We start from the raw sequence: 21806 nt of genomic DNA, 5'->3' as shown, positions 1-21806 counted from the left end.
CCAGCTGGGTGACTTTGGGCAAATCACTTAACTTCTCTGTGCCTCAGTTACCTCATCTGTAAAATGGGGATGAAGACTGTGAGCCCCACGTGGGACAACCTGATCACCTTGTATCCCCCCAGCGCTTAGAACAGTGCTTTGCACGTAGTAAGCGCTTTAACAAATACCACCATTATTATTATTATATCAAATATTCAGGTACCACTTGGGCCTCAGCTTCTAAGTAGGAGGGAGAATGAGCTCAATCCCTATTTTAAAAGAGGGGAAAATGAGGCACAGAGAAGTTAAGTGACTTGCCCAAGGTCACACAGCAAACAATTAGCAGAGTTAGAACCCAGATTGTCTGACTCCCAGGCCCGTGCTCTTTCCACTAGGCTACCTCTTAAAACTTATACCTCTATCTCAATGATCTGAATATTTTAGACGAATTTTTTATTCTCTCCCTGAATTATTGAGGTGAATTGGCTTTAATGTTTTACTTGACACTGGGCAGTTTGTTGATACGAATAATACTAATATTTATTAATGTGCTTACTATCCACCAATCACTGTGCTGGTTCTGGAGTAGATCCAAGATAATCGGGTTGGGCACGGCCCCTGCCCCACACAAGACTCGCAGTCTAAAGGGGAGTGAGAGCAGAAATTATATCTCCATTTTGCTGATGGGGAAACTGAGGCCTAGAGAAGATTTGCCCAAGGTCATATAACAGGCAGGTGGCGGGTCCAGGATTTGAACCCAAGACTCCCGGCTCCTAGTACCACGAGAGAGAGAGCACCCTTTCCCTATCTACCACTAGTTAGCTGGACAATTTTCCTTCAAGCACCTTGTTGGGAGACCAGCTAATGTTTTTCCAGGCCATGCTGCATCCTCAGTTACTTTTGCTGTTAAATCCAAGGTATCTGCCACCCTCCTCCAGGGGGATATTTACGTGGAGAAAATCATCATCATTATTATTAGTAATAATTAGGGTACTTGTTAAGTGCTTACTATGTGCCAAGTACTGTTTTAAGCACTGGGGTAGGTATAAATTAATCGGGCAATTTCCCCTTCACCCAGCAGAGTCATCCACATAATTTCCCTTAACACCCCTCCACGGACACATCTCCAGAATCCTCAGATTTTCCTCCTTATAATAATCTTTTAAAAAAAAGTTTTTGCTTCCCCAACTTTATTCCTCAATCCCTAGATCGCCTCTCACTTTCCCTTTGTAAAGGAAGTAGAAGCTGGAAGGAGACAAAGACCCAAGTCAGTGTTGAGCGAGACACTCCCTCTCTCCTCCCATGAAACCAGGCTGGTTCCGGAAGCGGACTACCTACAAGGAAGTCATTCGGGGCCTTCTGGAATGGGGAGATCCATCTTCCCTAAAGCATATGTGCCAGCCAGAAGTGGCATTGCTTATAAAAAACACCCACCAGGCACCAGCTTGACACTGCCCTGGGATCCAGTGCGGGGCTAGATTGTTTACCAGCCTCTGCTCAATCCTAAACTTTTCTTATCTACCTCTAGTTAGCTGGACCATTTTCCTTCAAACACCCTGCTGGGAGATGAGCTAATGTTTTTCCGTCTGCCCGTCCAGGCCACATTTGCAAAGGAATTCTAGGTGAAAAGCTTTATAGCTTCATTAAATTTTGTAGCCAATTTGGAGGCCTGTGGAATTTTGATCTCCCTTGCATACCGGGTAAAATAAGATCCAGTCGGTATGTTCCTGCATGCCTGGGGACTACTACGATAGAGGCTGACTGGCTAGGAAGTGACTCCCAGTAGATCGTGGAAAGTTCTTCGACTGAATTGCACTTGCTATTAATCATAATCTTGAAAGCCTGCTCTGCGGGAATGGTGTACACCTCAGAGTAAGACCGAAATATGGAAGTACATCTGGGATCTGGGCCTGCAGTCTTAGCCTAAGTTTATTCTGTTTGAGGTTCCAGTGAGCTGTGTCTTAAGGTAGCAAGCTGAACCCCATTCCCAGTTCTTAGATTTATATGCTCCTAGTCAAAATGAAAGGTAAGAAGAGGAGAAAGCAGTGCTCTCCTCAAGGTAAGGAGAGAGCCAGGAGTGACAGAGAAGACCATAAAAAGGAGAGAAAGGGAAATGGGACTTTTAGTTAACTGGGTAAATTATTATAATTTACTTATTTATGTTAAAGTCTGTCTCCCCCTATAGACAGTAAGTTTGTTCTGGACAGGGAATGTGTCTACGGACTCTACTGAAATGTTCTCGCCCAAGCTTTTCACATAATAAGCGCTCAGTAAATACCACTGATGTTGACTGATGATAAATCCATTCTGTAGCGAGGTCAAAGAGATTCAAGAAGGTTTATATTCATAATGAAAAGAAGCATTGTGATTGTAAAACGTTGAAGTAGGAGTATAATTGTCTCAGGCAAAAAAACACACCCTCTTCATTCTAAATTAACGTCGGGCTTTGGGATCGCAGCATTACCAGACTAAAGGTGTCCGAGCGGTCACTCCGTGTCGCCGTCCGTTTTCCGTTTAACCTGCCTTTGGCATCGCAGAGTTGATCGATCCAGTTGTGAGGTCATTCCGCTCTCCTTTTCTCTTTCACCAAGGACTATGAGTACCCGCTCCACCCCCACAGTGCCCACTCTCAGAAGAATGACCGCTGCCCCCCTCCCCCTGAAACGTTGCCCGACCAAGCCTGCGAGGTGCCCGGTTGCCAGTCGGATTCGGAGTGTGAGAGGCACAGACGATGTTGCTACAACGGGTGCATCTATGCCTGCCTGGAGTCAGTGCAGCCTCCACCCGGTAGGTGACTTGGGAGAAAGCGTGGCGCCGTTCCGAATGACAACATCCACCAAAGGAACAAGTCCCCCTCTTTCCTTTCCCTCCTATTGCCCGTCTCCACGGTCCATCCTGCCTACAACTGACCTTTAATATTGCACTAATAAGATGATCGGTGATGTTCCACTGACACGCCTATTGTCGGTGAGCTGAAAAACACTCTGTAGCCTTAATCGGTCCATCTCTGTGGCATTTAATTCAGCACTTACTGTGTTGAGAGCACTGTCCTACACGTCTGGGAGAGTACAGCACAGCTGGACGACAGGATCCCTGCCCTAAAGGAGGCTACAGTAAGAGGGGAGTCTGACATTACAATAAATTACAGGTAAGGAAAGCAACCAAGTATAAAGACAAACATAGAAGTTCCGTGGGGCCAAGGCAGGGTGAGAAACCAAGTGCTTAGGGGTTGGGACTATGTGCACGGGTGAGGTCATCTTGTCTTCTGCTATTGAGTCGTCTCCAACCCACAGCGATTCCGTCGACACAACTTTCCCCGAATGCCCCACCTCCTTCTGCAATCATTCTGGCAGTATATCCAGAGAGTTTTCTTGGTAAAAATACGGAAGTGGTTTACCACTGCTTTCTTCCGCATCATAAACTTGAGTCTCCGCCCTTGACTCCCTCCCAGGCCACTGCTGCCCAGCACAGGTGAGTTTTGATTTGTAGCAGATTGCTTTCTGCTCACTAGCCACTGCCCAAGCTTGGAATGGAATGGCCACGCCTCCGTTTGACTCTCCTTCCCGTAGGCGAGCCTGGTAGAGTATTGGAAACTCTCCAGGTGCGATCCTGAGAAGTGGGGTGAGGTAGTAAGGAGGGAAAATAGAGTGGGGGTGAGAGCTTAGTCAAGGAAGACTTTCTGGAGGGGGTATGATTCAGTAAGCAACGTGATCTAGTGGAAAGAGCACCATCCTGGGAGTCAGAGGACCTGAGTTCCAGTCCCGGCTCCACCACTTACCTGCTGTGTTACCTTGGTCAGGTTACTTAATTTCTCTGTACCTCGCTTCCCTCCTCTGTAAAATGGTGATTCAATACCTCTTCTCCCCTTACTTAGACTGTGAACCCCAAGTGGGACCTGATTATCTTGTATCTGCCCCAGCATTTAGTACAGTATAGGCACAGACTAAGCACTAACAAATACCATAATTATTAGTATTAAGTATTATTGTTATTCAAAGGTGGGGAGAGTGCTGGTCTGTCAGTTATACAGGCAGAGGAAGTTCCAGGTAGGCGGGACGGCATGAGCAAAGGGGCAGGAGTGGGTGAGGTGAGAGCGAGAGATAGTGAGTGACGTTAGAGGAGTAAAGTTTACAGGCTGGGTCATGATGGAAAACAAGTGAGACAGGATAAGTTGCGAGAAGAGGACAAATTGAGGCACCTTGAATCCATTAGTGAGTAGTTTCTGCTTTTTTTAAAACACGAAATAGTATTTATCAAGTGCTTACCATGTGCCAGTCACTGTACTAAGCACTGGAGTAGATATAAGGTTGGACACAGTTCCTGTCCCACAGGAGGCTCACATTCTTAATCCCCATTTTACAGATGAGGTAACAGAGGCACAGAGATGTTAGGTTGCCCGAGGCCACACAGCAGGCAAGTGGAGGAGTCACTATTAGAACCCAGGTCTTTGGACTCCCAGGCCCATGTTCTTTCCACTCGGCCACGCTGCTTGACGTGGAGAGGGATGGCAACAATTGGAGGTATTTGGGGAGTGGGAAGATGTGTGAGAATGATTTTTTTTACAGGGCTCTGATCTTAAAGCCCATGATTGTAAAGCTCCTGGTGGACAGGAATGGGCCCAACCCCTTTTTTACATAGTACTCTCCCTAGGGCTTAGTACAGTGCTTTGCACTCAGTAAATACCATTGATTGATTGACTGATTAGCTCAGATTAGCCTATGAGGGAGTGTGTTCTGAGGCACCTACTACAGACATTCAGAAACTTGGGGAAATTTTGTGAATGAGAGACAGGGTCAAAAATCAGTTTGTTTTTTCTTTTAATTGGAAGACCACAAACACTTAGAGCAGGACAAGATATTCTTTGCTGCTGCATCTACTGCAACCCTCACTAGCTTCCTCCAAACCATCCTATAGGGGAAGCAGATTCAAACATTTCCAGAGGAGGGAGTTTTGTGGAGCTATGCAGACAATCCTGTTGAAACAGGCCTTTCTGTACCCTCCTCCCCAAATACTTGGTTTTTTCTCAGCTTTCCCTCCAAAATCATAAAGACCTCCCCACTCCATCGCCGCCATGCCTTTCCCTATATCTCTCCCCGACCAGTTTATTCTCTGTGCTGATCTGAAGCATTTTTGCTACCCAACAAGTGTGGCCTAGTGGATTGAGCACGGACCTGGGAGTCAGAAGGACATGGGTTCTAATCTCGGCTCTGCCACTTGTCTGCTGCGTGACCTTGGGCAAGTCACTTAAATTCTAAGTCACTTAAATTCTCTGTGCCTCAGTTATCTCATCTGTAAAATGGGGATTAAGACTTTGAGCGCCATATGGGACAGAGACAGTGTCCAACCTGATTTGCTTGTATCCATCCCAGAGATTAGTATAGTGCCTGGTACATAGTAAGTGCTTAACAAGTATCATAATTATGAATTGTTATTATTATTATGATGAAGTTTTTCTAAGTTACTCAAGTTTGATAATGTGTTTATTAGTCTTAGACTGGTTGGTGCAGCCCAAACCCCGTTGGCTTGGAGGAAATGGTTGGCTACTTGATGGACCAGAAGAGGTTTTACAAGGTAAGATATGTAATGGACTCTTTTCTTTGTATATCTCATCAGTCTCATAATAATGGCAGTATTTGTTAAGTGCTTACTATGCTCCAAGCTAGTGCTGTTGCAAAATGGGATAGATACAAAATAATCAGGGGTGACACCCTGTCCCTCATTGGACTCAGTCTAAATAGGAGACAGAACAGGTATTTAACCCCCATCTTTACAGATGAGGAGACTGAGACACAGAGAAGTTAAATGATTCACCCAAGGTCACACTGCAGGCAAGTGACAGAGCCAGGATTAAAACCCAGGTTATCAGGGCCATGTTCTGGTGCATAAAAAAAATGACCGGCCAAGGATGGACTAGAGCACCCTTTGGGGCTGCCGATTGTACTTTTCAAGAGCTTAATAGTGCTCTGCATACAGTAGGTGCTCAAAAATACAACTGAATGAACCACTCCTGTGCCTCCATTTACTTTGCAATGGCAATTAGCATTTATATCTCAGCAAAATCTCTCAGGACCTGGGGCCTGGTCCCCTAACTAGCAACCCTAGGCCTCTTTAGATCTAAGCACATTCAACTTGGGACCTAGTACCTTACTCTTTCTTGAAATGCTGGCTTGATATGTAGTCCTGCCGGTGAGAGTGAATGGAGAAGGATAAAAGGGGAGAAGAGAAGGTGGAAGTTTCTACAGAGTGATTTTTTTATGGTATTTGTTAGGCACTTACTCTATGTCAAGCACTGTTTGAAGCAGTGGAGTAGTCTGTGAGCCCACTGTGGGCAGGAATTGTCTCTATTTGTTGCTGTATTGTACTTCTCAAGCACTTAATACAGTGCCCTGCACAAAGTAAGTGCTCAGTAAATACAGTTGAATGAATTAAAGTCAGGCCACATACACTCCCTGACCCACATGAGTCTAGGTAGGAGGGAGAACAGCTATCAAATCCCCATTTGGTAGTGGAGGAAACTGAGGCACTCAGAAGGTACTGCCCAAGTGACTTGGGAAAGGTCACACATCAGGCAATGGCTTAGCTAGGATTAGAACCCGGGTCCTCTGACTCCCAGTCCTGGGCTCTTTCCACAAGGCCACACCACTTCTCAAATGGATTGAGGTTTCTAAAGACCTGCCTTCCCCGTATTTACTGCGAGGTCTTACACCTCCTTTTGAGCTAAGTTCTCTCAACCAAGCTGTGCTCTGTGATTTTGGATTTACATACACTGGCTGGAATAGAAGTCCTTATGGCAAAAAAAAAAAAAAAAAATGCGAGCTGAGGCTCAGCTGATGAGAATGAAGATAACATGTTCCCCAGCTGATCGTGATGCTGGAGATGCAGCAGGCTCTGATTCACTGAGATTTCCCTAACTAACAGTAATGAGAGCATTTAACTAGAGTCTACTTGGTGCTGGAGACTGTACTAAGTGCTTGGGAAGTACAGCGTAACAAAATGGCATGTTCTCTGCCTCAGTTTAATTGAGAATTTTCCTGAAGTAGTAATCACTGAGAGAATGAAGGACTGCCTGTAGGTGTCAAATGGAAGCATAAAGAAAGATTCCTGAAACTAGCAGATGTCACTGAAACCTCAAACAAGGGTGGGTGGGGAAGTGTATTCATTGATTTTTCTCCAATTAACCTCGATAACTTTGAGCACGTGTATTTGTGTGTTTTCCAGCGGAGGCCTGCAGCACCACAGAGGATGGAGATGAGCCCCTCCACTGCCCCACGGGTTATGAATGTCACATCATAAATCCAGGCAACGCAGCTGAAGGAATCCCCAACAGAGGTCAATGCATCAAGCAACGGGGAAACTCTGGTGGGTTCTGCATGAAAACAGTGTTGCCCTTGGCCTCACCTGCTCTCCTTCCCTTTCTGCATGCCTATTTTAGAGACCCCTGAGCTGCTCCCACCCCCCTTCCTCTGATCTTACCCCCTTTTATGGTCTCACTCCCTTTTATCATCTTAGACTGTAAGCCCCCTGTGTCCAACCTGATTATCTTGTATCTGTCCCACTTCTTAGTACAGTGTTTGGCACTTAGAAAATTCTAATCTTATACCATAATTATTATGGTGGTGATTTTTAAGATTAGTATTAATATTATTATTATGTCAGGGTATTCACGCATAGGTCAATTCCTCTGCCTTCCCTTACCATCCGTCTACCTGAGATGACAGGAAGTCTTCTTTATGTATTGTATCCCTCATAAGAGATCACAGTTCCAGAAGGCCTTCCCCCGATTAATTTGTAATAATAATAATAATAATGTTGGTATTTGTTAAGCACTTACTATGTGCAGAGCACTGTTCTAAGCACTGGGGTAGACACAGGGGAATCAGATTGTCCCTCGTGGGGCTCACAGTCTTAATCCTCATTTTACAGATGAGGTAACTGAGGCACAGAGAAGTGAAGTGACTTGCCCACAGTCACACAGCTGACAAGGGGTAGAGCTGGGATTCGAACTCATGACCTCTGACTCCAAAGCCCGTGCTCTTTCCACTGAGCCACGTCTCCTTACCTCATTTCCTTCCTCTTTCTACTCCAGCACTTCTGCATTTAGGTACTGACACACCTCCCTCCCTTCCCTGCACAACCCTTAAGTATATCTCTTTATACTCTATTTCTTCCTCCTATCTGTAGTTTATTTTAGCATCTTTGCTTCCCACTAGATTTTAAATCTCTTGAGAGTAGGGATCATGTCTACTAAGTGCTGAGTTTGTTGCTCTGCCCGCATTAGGGGTTCAATACTTCGAAGACTTCTTTGCAAGAAACCAGCAAATCTGAGGGAAATGCTAGAGAGGGAACTAGAAAATTACAAACAGGCACCTACAACCTAAAATTCTGAATGCATGACCCATGAAAGTTTCTTCAGGGGGAACGTCCAACTTAAGGTGACCAAGCACCTCGACTTCATCGTGATGCTACCAAAATGTCTGGCTCTGCCTCACCAACCACTGTCAGAAGTTTGAAACATGATTTTTGTCTCCTAAAAATCTAAAAGAAGAGATGCGTGGACTTTTTAAGCATTGGGCCCAGCGGGGGAGGAGGAGGCGGGGGGAGTACAAGGAGTGAACTATGTCAGCAGGCAACTCCCAGCCTTCATCTGTGTAGTTGTGTGGAGGACAATTCCGAGTGTTTTAGTTGCTGTTTTCTTTGTTTGGTTTCAAATTCTGTGTGTTTTGCTTTTCCCCTGGTTTCAACAAAGTGGAAAAGACCCCTCCCCACCCTTACGAAGACGTCTGAGTATCACACTCAACAGCAGAGAAGGAGCATGGACCTGAGAGTCAGAAGACCCATGTTCTAATCCCATCTCTGCCACTTGTCTGCTATGTGACCTTGGCAAGTCGCTTAACTTCTCTGTGCCTCAGTTACCTCATCTGCAAAATGGAGATTCAATACCAGTTCAACTCCTACTTCGATTGCAAATCCTGTGTGAGACAGGGACTGAGTCTGACTTGATTACCTTGTACATTCCTCAGGGCTTAGAACAGTGTTTGACACATAGTAAGTAGCGTGGCTCAGTGGAAAGAGCCTGGGCTTCGGAGTCAGAGGTCATGGGTTCGACTCCCGGCTCTGCCACTCGTCAGCTGTGTGACTGTGGGCAAGGCACTTCACTTCTCTGGGCCTCAGTGACCTCATCTGTAAAATGGGGATTAACTGTGAGCCTCACGTGGGACAACCTGATGACCCTGTATCTACCCCAGCACTTAGAACAGTGCTCTGCACATAGTAAGCGCTTAACAAATACCAACATTATTACTATTATTGTTAAGTGCTTAATCATAATTGTGGTATTTGTTAATAGTAGTAATATTGGATTACCAAAAGGGTAAGGGCCACAGTGGCATCTGCTGCTGTTGAACTCTCAGAGAGATTCTATTCTGTGCTCCTAGTTATACAAACTCTTCTTACCAGTCATCTCACAATGCAAGTGGGCACAGGGGAAATGGGCAAGGAAGTGTGGTTGATTCGAGGCAAAGCATCACCACTACTACAGAAACAACTCAAGTGCACTTTACAGTTGAAGAAACCTAGGCTCAGAGGAAATTAAATGACTTGCCCAAGGTCCCATAGCAAGCAAGTGGCAGAGTCAGGTTTAGAACGCAGATCCTTCTAATTCCCAAGTCCGGGCTCTCTCCACCAGGCCACACTACTTATGCTAGGCACAGCACTGTCCTAAGTGTTTGGAAGAGAGTACGGAAGAGTTGGTAGACACGATGCCTGCCCTGAACAAGCTTACGATATAAAGGGGGAGACAGACACTCTAATAATTTACAGGTAGGAGAAGCAACCAAGTACAAAAGATATTTACACAAGTGCTGCTGGAGTAGGAGGGATGGAGTGAGTATCTGACTGCTTAGGGGTGAGGACTCAAGTACAGAGATGACACGGTATGTGGGAAAACAGGGCAGGGAGGTCATAGATTAGTGATCACTCAATAAATGGTATTTATTGCGTCCTTACTATGTGCAGGGTACCGTAGTAAGCATTTTGGAGATTACGCTACAACAGAATTAACAAGCACATTCCTCAGAGGATTTCAAGTCTACATTAGTCAGGAAAGGCCTCCTAGAAGAGATGTGATTTAAGCAGGGCTTTGAAGATGGGGAGGGGTTGGGGTGGAGGGGGGTTGTTGATTTTAAAGAGGGAGTTCCAGTTGAGAGGGAGGGTGTGAAGAAGGGGGTCGATAACGAGAGTCGAGATCGAGGCCCAGTGGATCGGTTGGCATTAGAGGAGCAAAGTGTGCTGACTGAGTTGTGGTGGGTTAGAGAAGCTGTGCGGCCTAGTGGATAGACCACCGGCCTGGGAGTCAAGAGGACCTGGGTTTTAATCTCGGCTCTGCCACTTGTCTGCTGTGTGACCTCAGGCAAGTCACGTCGTTTCTTTGTGTCTCAATTATCCCATCTGTAGAAGGGGGATTAATACTGTGAGTCCCATGTGGGACAGGGACTGTGTCCAACCTGGTTAGTGTGTATCTACCCCAGTGCTTAGTACAGTGCCAGGCACATAAAAAGTGCTTAAGAAATATCATTTTAAAAAAAATTAAAAGATGCTAATAACTAGGAAGGAGAGAGCTGAATGAGGGACTTGAATCAACTGGTGAGATGTTTCTGCTTGATGCACAGAGGGACAAGCAACCAATGGAAGTTTTTGAGAAGATGGGGAGAAAAGAAAAGAAACTAAAGGAATTTAAATGAAAATTCTGGGTTTTGTACTTCTAACAATGAGAGTTAAATTGACAAATAGAGTGAAGTCGTGTGGCTTAGCAGAAAGAGCACATGGGACCCAGAGGACCTGGGTTCTAATCTTGGCCCCTCCACTTGTCTACTGTGTGACCTTGGGCAAGTCACTTCACTTTTCTGTGCCTCAGTTACCTTATCTGTAAAATGGGGATTAAGACTATGAGACCCATGTGGGACAGGGACTGTGTCCAACTTGACTATCTCGTATCTACCCCAGTTCTTGGCACACAGTAAGTGCTTAGCAAATGTCATACACAATAGGAAAGAGGTGATTTACTTATGATAAACGTCTTTGATGTATGGAATTGGCAATCATCTGAAAGCAGTAAACTACAGTATGCACAGTTCTGTTGTCTCCATGTTTTCAATATGTCTTTTGGCTAGAACGCCATTTGGGAGATAGGGAATGTCCTTCTGATAGAGTAACTCCATCTGGAGTAACTCCATCTGGATTAACCCCATCTGGACTTGGGGTGCCACGTCAAAGAAGCTATGTGTGCATTTATGTGGTAGTACATTATTATTATTAAGTGCCGTCGAGTTGTTTCTGACTCATAGCGACTCTATGGATATACTTTCTTGAGAACGTTCTGTCCTCTGCCATCATCTGCAACCTTTCTAATGGTTCTTCCGTTATCGTTGTTATGGTCTCTATCCATCTAGCTGCCAGTCTGCCTCTTCCATGTTTTCCCTGAACTTTTCCTAGCATTAGTGTCTTCTCCAGAGAATTAGGCCTCCTGATTACGTGTCCAAACTATGCTGATCTAAGTCGAGTCATTTGGCCTTCCAAAAACCACTTTGGTTTAATTGGCTCTGAAATCCATTTGTTTGTTTTTTGGGCAGTCCATGGTATTCACAAAAGCCTTCTCCAACACCATATTTCAAAAGGATCGATGTTTTTCTATCCTGTCTTTTCGCCGTCCAGCTTTCGGGTCCATACACTGCAGCTGGAAACACCATAGAGCTGACAATGTGTATTTTTGTGGCAATTATTACATCAGGACATTCCATGACTTTTTCCGGGCTCTTCATAGCAAATCTTCCTAACATTAATCTTTGGCTTATTTCTTGGCTACTAGTTCCTTTATTATTGATTATCAATCCCAGGAGATAAAAACTGTCAACTATTTCAATCTTCTCTCCGTCCACTACCAGTGTGTTAAAACTTCCATTTGTCATGATTTTTGTTTTCTTTACATTCAAATATAGGCCCATCCTTTTGCTCTGTTCCTTAACTTTTACTAACAAGCCTTTCAAGTCGTCTTCACTTTCTGCTAGTGGGGTTGTATCTTCAGCTTAACAAAGGTTGTTTATATTCTTTCCTTCAATCTTTACTTCCCGTTTGTTTTCATCCAATCTGGCTTTCCTCATTAGGTATTTGGCGTAAAGGATGGTAGTACAAGGTTTCCTTAAAATGGCTTTCGCAAAAATATAGCCTTTGAACTCTAGGATGACTGAGTGTACCTCAATTACCTGTCTCATGAGTTCACAAAATGTTCCAAAATAAAACACCCAGTGACAATGGCTTAACTTTTAATTATCACGTTAGCATAATTTCATTGTTGACATGTCTGATAATATTAATTAGTCCAGAAGCCAGTTTAAATTCAGAGGTTGTCATCGCTGCTCAAATTGGCCTCAACTCTCCTGATATACTTTTAATCCAATTTATAATGATTTTTGCCAAATAACAAGGAAAGCACTGTCCTAATTGTAATTTTTGAGAAACATTCCTGTTATTTTCCAGATGAACGCAACCTAAGACATAAATTTTACAAGGAGCATTTAAGAGAAGCACTTCTTTCCTTTGTAAAGCCTTGCACTTTGAATGTGAGAAAGGAAGCAGCATTTCTACGCTGAGTGAAATGGATTGTTTGAAACTGACAGGGATTAAAGCCTCATTTAAGCTTTCTAGCCATTGGGAAGAGGAAGATAATCGCAGTTATTGTTGTTTCTTTTTTCACAATTCCATTATACAGTTGCAGAAGGCTGTGGACAAGGATTTAAGTTGCAATTTCTCATTAAATTCCTTTCCACACTGTCATTTTCTCCAACACCACTAGCTGGGAATTTAGGCTATAGTTATGGACTACTCTACATGGAAGTATTATCTGTTGTCATCATCATCAGTGGCATTTATTGAGCGCTTATTGTGTGCAGAGCACTGTATTAAGTGGTTGGGTGAATACAGTACAGCAGTCTACAGGAAGAGTCACACATTAAAATAAATTACAGACGGGGGAAGTGCTGTGGAGCTGGAGTGAATGTCAAAGTGTTTAAGGGATTCAGAGACTACACAGAGGGGAGGTGAGATGCGGAAATGAGAGGTTAGTCAGAGAAGGCCTCTTGAAGGAGATGTGTTTTAGGAGGGTTTTGAAGGTAGGGAGAGTGGTGTTCTGTCAGTTATGAAAGGGGAGAGGCCTGAGGGAGGATGTGGGAAAAATCGGTGGCAAGATCAAAGGACAATGAGTAGACTGTTACCTCCCTCTGCCTCGGAAAAACCCGAAACCCGTGCCTCGGAAGTAACATCCATGTTTGTAAGCTCCTCCGTTAGATGGCAAACTCCTTAAGGGCAGGGATTGTGTTCCAGTTCTATTGTACTGAATTATCCCAAGAGCTTAGTACAGTACTGTGCAGTAGTAAGTACCCCATAAAAACCATCGATTGATTGATATGGGGATCAGGAAGGGAAATGCAGTGACTCTGGAGAAATGGAGTAGATCAGGATTCCAACCAGCAACATGGTCTTGGCTTTTTGTTTGTTTTTATGATATTTATTAAGCTCTTACTATGCACTAGGCACTGTACCAAGCATGGGAGTCGATTCAAGGCTAATCAGTTGGATACAGTCCATGTCCCATGTGGGGCTCACAAAATCAATCTCCATTTACAGATGAGGTAATCGAGGCATAGAGAAGTGAAGTGACTTGTCCAAGGGCACACAATGGACAAGTGGCATATCTGGAATTAGAACCCAGGTCCTTCTGACTTGCAGGCCCGTGCTCTATCCATTAGACCATACTGCTTCTTGGTTCTGCCTGTGTTCTTCAAACTTTATCAAATAAATTTTTCCCTTGCTCCCCAGTGGGAATTGGCTTCTAGATATGTCTGTTGGAGAGGCGACCACTTACACTGTCTCACATATATAGACTTCGGGGAACAAAAACAAAACTTGAGAACTTTCTATTACAATCTGAACCCGGAGCTTAATACCAAATTTACCGAAATCCGAACAAAAACCAATGACAGTGTTTTGTTCTGGAGATTCCAGAGAAAATCAGAGGTAAGGAAACCCCGAAAATCATGAATCAGTAGGATTCAGTCTTCCAATGAAACATAACCTTTTCATAGGTATGCTGATCTTATTCAAATAATAATGATAATGATAATAATAATGATAGTATTTGTTAAGAACTTAGTATGTGCCAAGCACTGTTCTGGTTGCTGAGATAGGTACAAGTTGCACAGGTCAGACCCGATCTCTGCCCCACAGTGGGACTCATGGTCCAATTAAGACTTTAAATAAAGTACTAGAAATTGTGTGCCTTTTTATATTAGATTCTTACTTATGAACAGAACTGCCAAATATAGAAGTCCAAATGCACTGGGCAAGCAGGCACCGAAGTCTTGGAAAAGTCTAGATAATTTAGTTTACCGGACCCTGGGAGATTCGCTTAGAACAGTGCTCAGTGCTTAGAACAGTGCTTGGCACATGGTAAGCTCTTAACAAATACCATCATTATTATTTTATTAATGTATAAATTTTAGTATAATAATGTATACATTTAGATAAATGAGCCTTTATAGGAACATGAAAAGTCTAAATTTTTGCCCAAAAGATGATTTGATGGTTTTCCTGTTAGCCCTTCTCCATTCCCTTTTGAGGTTATGAGGTGAATGTGATATTTCCCGAGATATAAATGGTCGATTACCAAGAACTAAATGCCTAGAGTAGTTCTGGTTTTCCAGATTCCTCTGGATTCAAACCCTGTCTGCAATTTCTAATATCCCCCACCCTCCCCTCTTTCCTTCACCTCCATCCTAGGTAGCCAGATGCCACTTGATAATACTCCTATTGTCCAAAGCTCTTTTCATATTACTCATCTCATTTTATCCTCCCAACATCCCTGTGAGGTAGGGAAAGCCACATATTATTGATCCCCATTTTACAGATGAAGGCAGTGAGGCACAAAGCTGTTGAGTGACTTGCCTGAGATTTCCTCAGCAGGCCAGTGGCAGAGGTGGGGCTAGAACTCAGGTCCTCTAATTTCCAGACCCATACCCAAAAATACTTTAACCAAATGCTGGTTATTTGCCAACCATTATTTGAACCCCTGGATCCTGGTCAGTTTAAACACGGTGTCCTTCAAAGGTGAAAGTCAGATTTCAGCCCGTCAGACTCTGTGTACTTACTAAATTAGTTCACTTTTATAAGGAATTAACTTCTGATGACAAGAATGACTCATGGGACAGTCTGATGGATTTAGGTGAATGCGCATGACCAGTAATGTCACTGGAGGAGAGTGGCTAAGTGAAGCCTTTCCTTTAACAAGGGAGTGTTCTCAGGGAAAGTTCTCCTTCCTTTCGCTTACCCCAATTATCATACCATTAATTAATGTTGGTATTTGTTAAGCGCTTACTATGTGCAGAGCACTGTTTTAAGCGCTGGGGTAGATTATAGGGTAATCAGGTTGTCCCGCGTGAGGCTCACAGTCTTAATCCCCATTTTACAGATGAGGGAACTGAGGCACAGAGAAGTGAAGTGACTTGCCCACAGTCACACAGCTGACAAGTGGCAGAGTGGGAATTCGAACCTCTGACTCCCAAACCCGTGCTCGTTCCACTGAGCCACGCTGCTTCTCTTCATTACCTTCATCTGTAAAATGGGGATGAAGACTGTGAGCCCCACGTGGGACAAACTGATCACCTTGTATCCCCCCAGCGCTTAGAACAGTGCTTTGCACGTAGTAAGCCCTTAACACATACCACCATTATACTGTGAGATGCTCCAGATTATGCCCCAGATTTAGAAATTGAAAATGTGAAACAACTATATTCACTGAAATATTTTTTTCATAATTGTAGAATCTCAGAACAGTGGAATCTCTTGAAGGGGGTGCTCCTGGATGGGCAGGGATTGAAGTTGGAGTAGGCTTGTATGGGGGGAACCGAGTTTGGGGTATTCACCCCGAAAGACTCCACTCTGCATAAAATCTCCAGAGTTGAGATTGAAGCTGCAGGCAAGTGACTTCAGCCTAGAGGCAACTCAAAGATGGATGGCACAGAGAGCTGAGGCCTCTTCTCTTAATCTGCATTTGAAACCCTCTCCGTTGTTGGGCAGGGATTGTCTCTGTGGCGGAATTGTACATTCCAAGCGCTTAGTACAGTGCTCTGCATACAGTAAGCGCTCAATAAATCTGATTGAATGAATGAATGAACCGGCCAGTCAAAAGTCAGGACAGTCAGAGGAATGATCAGGCTGATCCTACCGCATTCCCTCTCATGCTCTGAGTCAGATCTCTGAGGCTTCTTAGACAGGGGAGCATCTTCCCTGGGTCAGCCATCTATTTTATCCCCATTTTGCAGAAGGGGGAACTGAGAGCTTAAGCGACTTGCCCAAATCACCCAGCTGGGGCCAATAGCAAGAGCTGCGGCTAGAACTTGGGCTTCCTGACTTCCTGCCCGATGCTCTTTCCACTAAGCCACGCTGCCTCCCTCCCGCTGAGTTTGCCGTTGCCTAGTACCCAAATGAACACAGGAGAAGGCTGGCTGTTCTAAATGAAACAAGTCAACGGAATCAAATTTAAAACCTCTTCAGATGTGAGTTCCCGTGGCCTCTTGTGGGTTGTATTTTGTATTTAGCCCCTAAATTTTCATAATGAGTCCGGGGCAGGCTTTTAATGGCAGGCTTAACATAAAACCTATCAACCATTTCGTTCATTTCTCAGTGCCCCCAGAGTCAGCCCTGTGACAGATCACCACCCAGCGGGCTGTAGATTGCATTCCCGATGCTACTGGAAAGTGGTTAACTCAGACCCACCTGTCAACTCCTAGTTCCTGCTGTTTCCTGCACCTGGCGCTTTCTCCCCCACCAACTCCACCACCGCACAGCTCTCCCCATCATTAAAGCCCTCCTCTAATCCCACCTACTCCAGGAACCCTTCCCCATTTAATTCCCAAACACCCGGCTGCATGAAACCAGACCCCGTCCCTGGCGTTTGTGTACTTTGATTGTGTCTTCAGCCCCCAGCTACACACACATACATTTGTATATGTATCTATACATTCAATTCATTTTTTTTGACTGTTCCCCTCCTGATGTGTGTGCCACTTCCTGCTAATACCTGTTCTTCCTTTATCCTTTTTCCTCTCGGTAAAACATTTTTTGTCTGTCACCCCCAGTAGATTGTAAGATTGAGGCTACACCATTCTATTGATAATAACTGTGGTATTTGTTAAGTACTTACTATGTGCCAGTCACTATGCTAAGTGCTGGGGTAGAAACAAGGTAATTGGGTTGAAACCAGTCTCTGCCTCACACTGGGCTCAGTCTTAATCCCCATTTCACCGATGAGGTAACTGAGGACGGAGAAATAAAGTGACTTGCACAAGGTCACAGAGCAGACAAATGGCAGATCTGGAATTAGAACCCAGGACCTTCTGACTCCCAGGGCCGTCCTTTATCGCCTAGGCCATGCTGCTTCACGAAGGGCTCTCCTAAGCACTTAATTCAGTGCCTGGTACTCAACAAGCCTGCTACAGACGCCATTAATAATGATTAGGATGGTGATGAACTCAAGGTGAGGGAAAGGGAAGTGGAAAGAGTGAAGAGAAAGAGAGCATGTCTACTTTTTTCCCTGAATTTAATGTTTCTTCTTGGGGATTTCCCCCTCAGAACTGTCCCTGTAAATTCAGAGTCGGCTGGCGGGGGGCGGGTGGGGGAGGGACCCAGAAAGAAGCTTCAGACTTTGGATAGAAAAGTCCCCAAAACCCCTCTTTTCCTCCAGAGCTCATTGCCACCCCAGGACACCAAAGAGCAGATTGTCGAACAGGAATTACAGAGTTTCATCTAAATTGGAATTTTTACTGTACTTGTGAAAGAAAGCTTAATAAGATTAAAAGGTTACATAAAAGCATGCCCTGTAAAGCACGACAGCATTTTAATTTCCCCTCTGCTTGATTTTTCAGCCAGCTGGGCTCAGCTGCGATGAAGCTTTCAAAGAAAGCCATGCCTCCTTCGTTGTCAGTTTTTGAAAAGCGTCAACCTCCCCTGAAATGCCTTCAGCAGCTTTCTAATCCTGGACGGGTAAAGTCTGGGTAAGAACTGCACTAGACCCAGCTGTCAAACCTTCCTACTGTTTCTGCCGAAGAGTGTCTTGATTCCGGAGAGAAATCTCTGCTTTTTCCTTGGATCCCTACAGATAAAACGCATCTCGAACACCAAAGCGCGATCTCTACCTCTGGTGCCATCGTGTGTCCAGTGTAACTACAGCTTCGTAGTAGGTACCTGAATGTTTACAAGCAAGTCTTCCCATGGTGCGTTCTCTAAAAACGGTGTCAAAAATCAAGCCTGGTACCTTGTCTAGGAAACCATCAGTGGCATTTATCAATGGCATCGAGTTCAGAGCACTATATTAAGCCTTTGGCAAAATAAAATATAACAGAGTTGGTAGACATGTTCCCTGCCCCCAGTGAGCTTACAGTCTAGAATATACATTAAACATTGACTTCATACTTAGTGCACAATCCGTAACGTCTATTGGTTTTACATTCTTAAGGAAAAGGTGTCCAAACCGAGAAGCTGCAGGGCCTAGTGGATAAAGCATGGACCACGGGTGTTCGAAGGACCTGGGTTCTAATCCTAACTCTGCCACTTGTCTGTTTGATGACGCTGGGCAAGTCACTTCACTTCTCTGTCCTTCAGTTACATCATCTGTAAAATGGGGATTAAGACTGTGAGTCTGTGAGTCCCATGTGGGCCATGGACTATATCCAACCTGACTACCTCATATCTACCCCAGCCCTTAGAACAGTGTCTGCCACAGAGTAAACACTTAAATACCATATAAAAACCCCCACAAAACAATGGGGTATTTGTAAAGCAAAAAGGCTCCACGTGACTTATGTGCCTTTGTTCTAGATCATTACGTACACTAGTCTAAAAGTCCCAACCTCTAGACTGCAAGCTCCTTGTAGGCAGGGAACATGTCTACAAACTCTATTGTACTCTCCCGAGCACTTAGTACAGTGCTCTGTACACAGTAAGCACTCAATAAATACAATTGATTGGTTGATTGATCAAATGATTAGAGTGTGGGGGTTGAGGGTGAGGAGAGGGGCTTGGCAAGGTTGGAAAAAAGAGGAGAAGCAGCTACAGGTGCAGGTGAGAGTTGGGTTATCACTTTAGGTGAACACTCACCCGCACCTTTAGCTGCTCATCCTCTCTGAGTCCCCAACCACCCTTGCTCTTCTCCCATCCCACCCCTCTGACACTCCTAAATTCCTCTGGGCCATTTCTCTCTCTCTAACTTTTCTGCCACCCCTCAGGTGTTGCCCCTGGATAGCTGTTGGTTGGTTAGAAATTTCTGACACGAGCAAGAGCTTCTAACAGCCAGTCAGCATCATCATTTTCCTTTCTGCAATTTTCTATTAAATTATTCCATGCCAGTGGACATTTTCTGCAGTGTTAATTATAATAATTGAAGTTTTTGTTGAGTGTTTCTTATGTGCCAAGTACTAGACTAGCACGGGGTAGATACAGGATAAGCAGGTTGGGGACAATCCTTGACCCGTGTGGGGCTCACAAGAGAGAGGACAGATATTTACTATCTGTTTTACAGATGAGGAAACTGAGGCACAGAGGACTTAATTCACTTGGCAAAGGTCACAGAGCAAGCAGTGGCAGAGCCGGAGTTACAGCCCAGGGCATTTGACTCCCAGGCCCATGTTTTTTCCACTCTGCTTCTCAAAATTGTTCTGACATTTTATTGGTTCACATTTTGGTGTGATAAATATCTGGTTGAAGGATAATATCCTATATCACTTTTTCTAATTTTACCTTGAGTTTCTTTCTATTGCAAAGAAAGTTAGGATTCTCAGAAGTTCACGGTAAGTTTTCAAGGTTCCATACGCAGTATTAAAGGTAGAATATTTGCAATTTTTTTTCAGATCAGTCGAAGTGAATTTACCTTGCTAAATTAGAGCCTGACGTATAAATAACCATTTTTCCTCTACCTGCAGATTCAAAAGATGATATATATTGTCCAGCAACCAGAATTTATACTTTCCCATTTGGGCAAAAATCGGAAGCTGAAAAGAGGTAGTGGGTTGGATTTGGAATTCTTAGGTCCTAAGATTGCCTTTTTTAAAATTATCCCTTTATGCATTCACTTATATTAAATCTGATATATTTTATGAAGAGCGAACGCATATTTCCTCATCTATCCCTCTAGACTGTAAGCTTATTGTGGGTAGGGAGTATGTCGTGGTGTTGCAACTGTGTAGTATTACACTCTTCCAAGCACTTAGTACACCACTCTGCACACACAGTATCTGCTCAATAAATACCACCGGTGGTGATGGTGATGATGATGATATGTCCATGGTTTGAATTAGCCATACAAAATTTCTAAAATTGTGCAATTGAAAAATATCAAATGAGGGTATACTTGGGGGTATTTGTAGTGTCTTTTATTACTCTGCCATCTTTTATTTTTCTCTTAATTCCATTTTCCTTCGCTTGGAGGTAGATGATTGAATCGACAGGAAAGTACAAACTTTCCTGAAGGCGGAGGAATATTGCCCTGTCTCTCTGGAAAGTTACATTGCACTTTCAGTTGCTATACTGATCAATGGACATCATTTTCGGTGGAATTCTGACTTTGATAATGCCAGTTTTCCCCTCCTCCCATTCTATGCAGTCAAAGTTTTATTGGAACACAAAGTGAAATTGAAATTTCTACTAAAGAGTTAATGTTTCTTTTTCTGATTCTTCAGTTCAGTACATTTTATGGTGTTCATTTATGGTGATTGTACTGAGCAAGAAGTTATGCTTTCCAATTCTGCTTTGTTAATCATTTTCTTAAAACTTCCAGTCACGGTGCAAGAAAAATAACAAAAAAATCTACAGATGATGTACTGCTAACTAATATTGAAATGTATGATGCTGACTGAACGTGACGGTGACTTTCAGTTTTATTTTTAGATGGAAGAAACTGTAATGACAGTGAAAACTCTGGAAAATGTTAAAATAAAACAGCGCTTTCTTAAATACATAGGTGCTTCAAAAGGTTTCATGTTACAGAGGTCTGTATTTCAAGTTTTACTTGCCCTTAGGAAATTTACAGGCTTTGTTATTTGTATTCAATAAAATGAGAATTTGCAGAATGTATCACTTAATTACTTTTAAACATTAAGTTTGTGAGGATGCATATTTAAATTAGCTTCAGGACAATGGAAGAATAAAAGGAAATGAAAAACTACATTTGCTTTATATTAGATTTAGACTCACCTATCTAGAATCTAGTGTGCAAATTCCTGCCTTCCTTTATGAATTTTTTGGCTGTTGATCTGCTCAGATAGCTTCCTCTCCTCCCCCAAATCTGCTTTGGGTAGGTATACAAAAGTTGCATGTTATTTTTTTAAAAAGTGATTTAAGTATTACAGAACCCTTGATGTTACAGATTTGATAAATATGACACGCGTCATAAACACGAGAAACAAATTTAGTTCCGTTTGTATTCTGAGGGTTGAGAAAGAGATAGAGATGGGGTAGTTCATTCTGGCCTGGATCTTTCTTTGACTCGCAGTATTTTTACTTCTGAAGAATGGAAAGGGTGGTTCAGCTGCCCGTTAAGCCCTCTGGCTCCCCAAGTCCACTGATCTGAAACATGTGCATAGTAAATGTTCTTCTTAAAAAAAGAGGTCTCTTGGAAAACTTTTGGAAAAATGAAAGTACAATATTGGCAGCTCTATAAGGAAAAAAAAACCCAACAAAGAATGTACTGATATCAGCTCAGTGAAGGTGCAGAGAGATTTTTAATT

General features: G+C 43.6%; 1 protein-coding gene across 1 annotated transcript in view; it reads left to right on the top strand.

Annotated features, from left to right (window-relative positions):
• The window catches only part of WFDC1 (WAP four-disulfide core domain 1), a 32162-nt gene extending 13533 nt beyond the window's left edge, over positions 1 to 18629 (top strand). The window contains exons 2-5 of the mRNA XM_029074519.1: positions 2571 to 2766; positions 5467 to 5550; positions 7198 to 7338; positions 17952 to 18629. Coding sequence (XP_028930352.1) covers positions 2571 to 2766; positions 5467 to 5550; positions 7198 to 7338; positions 17952 to 17974 — 444 coding nt within the window. The 3' untranslated portion in view covers positions 17975 to 18629. The remainder of the gene's footprint in view (positions 1 to 2570; positions 2767 to 5466; positions 5551 to 7197; positions 7339 to 17951) is intronic.
• Positions 18630 to 21806: the final 3177 nt, after the last annotated feature.

This window comes from Ornithorhynchus anatinus, chromosome 11 (genome assembly GCF_004115215.2).
Source record: "Ornithorhynchus anatinus isolate Pmale09 chromosome 11, mOrnAna1.pri.v4, whole genome shotgun sequence".
In the NCBI taxonomy this organism is placed as follows: Eukaryota; Metazoa; Chordata; class Mammalia; order Monotremata; family Ornithorhynchidae; genus Ornithorhynchus; species Ornithorhynchus anatinus.
Note: the sequence above shows the minus strand (reverse complement) of the source record. Positions and strands in the feature narration are given on the sequence as shown.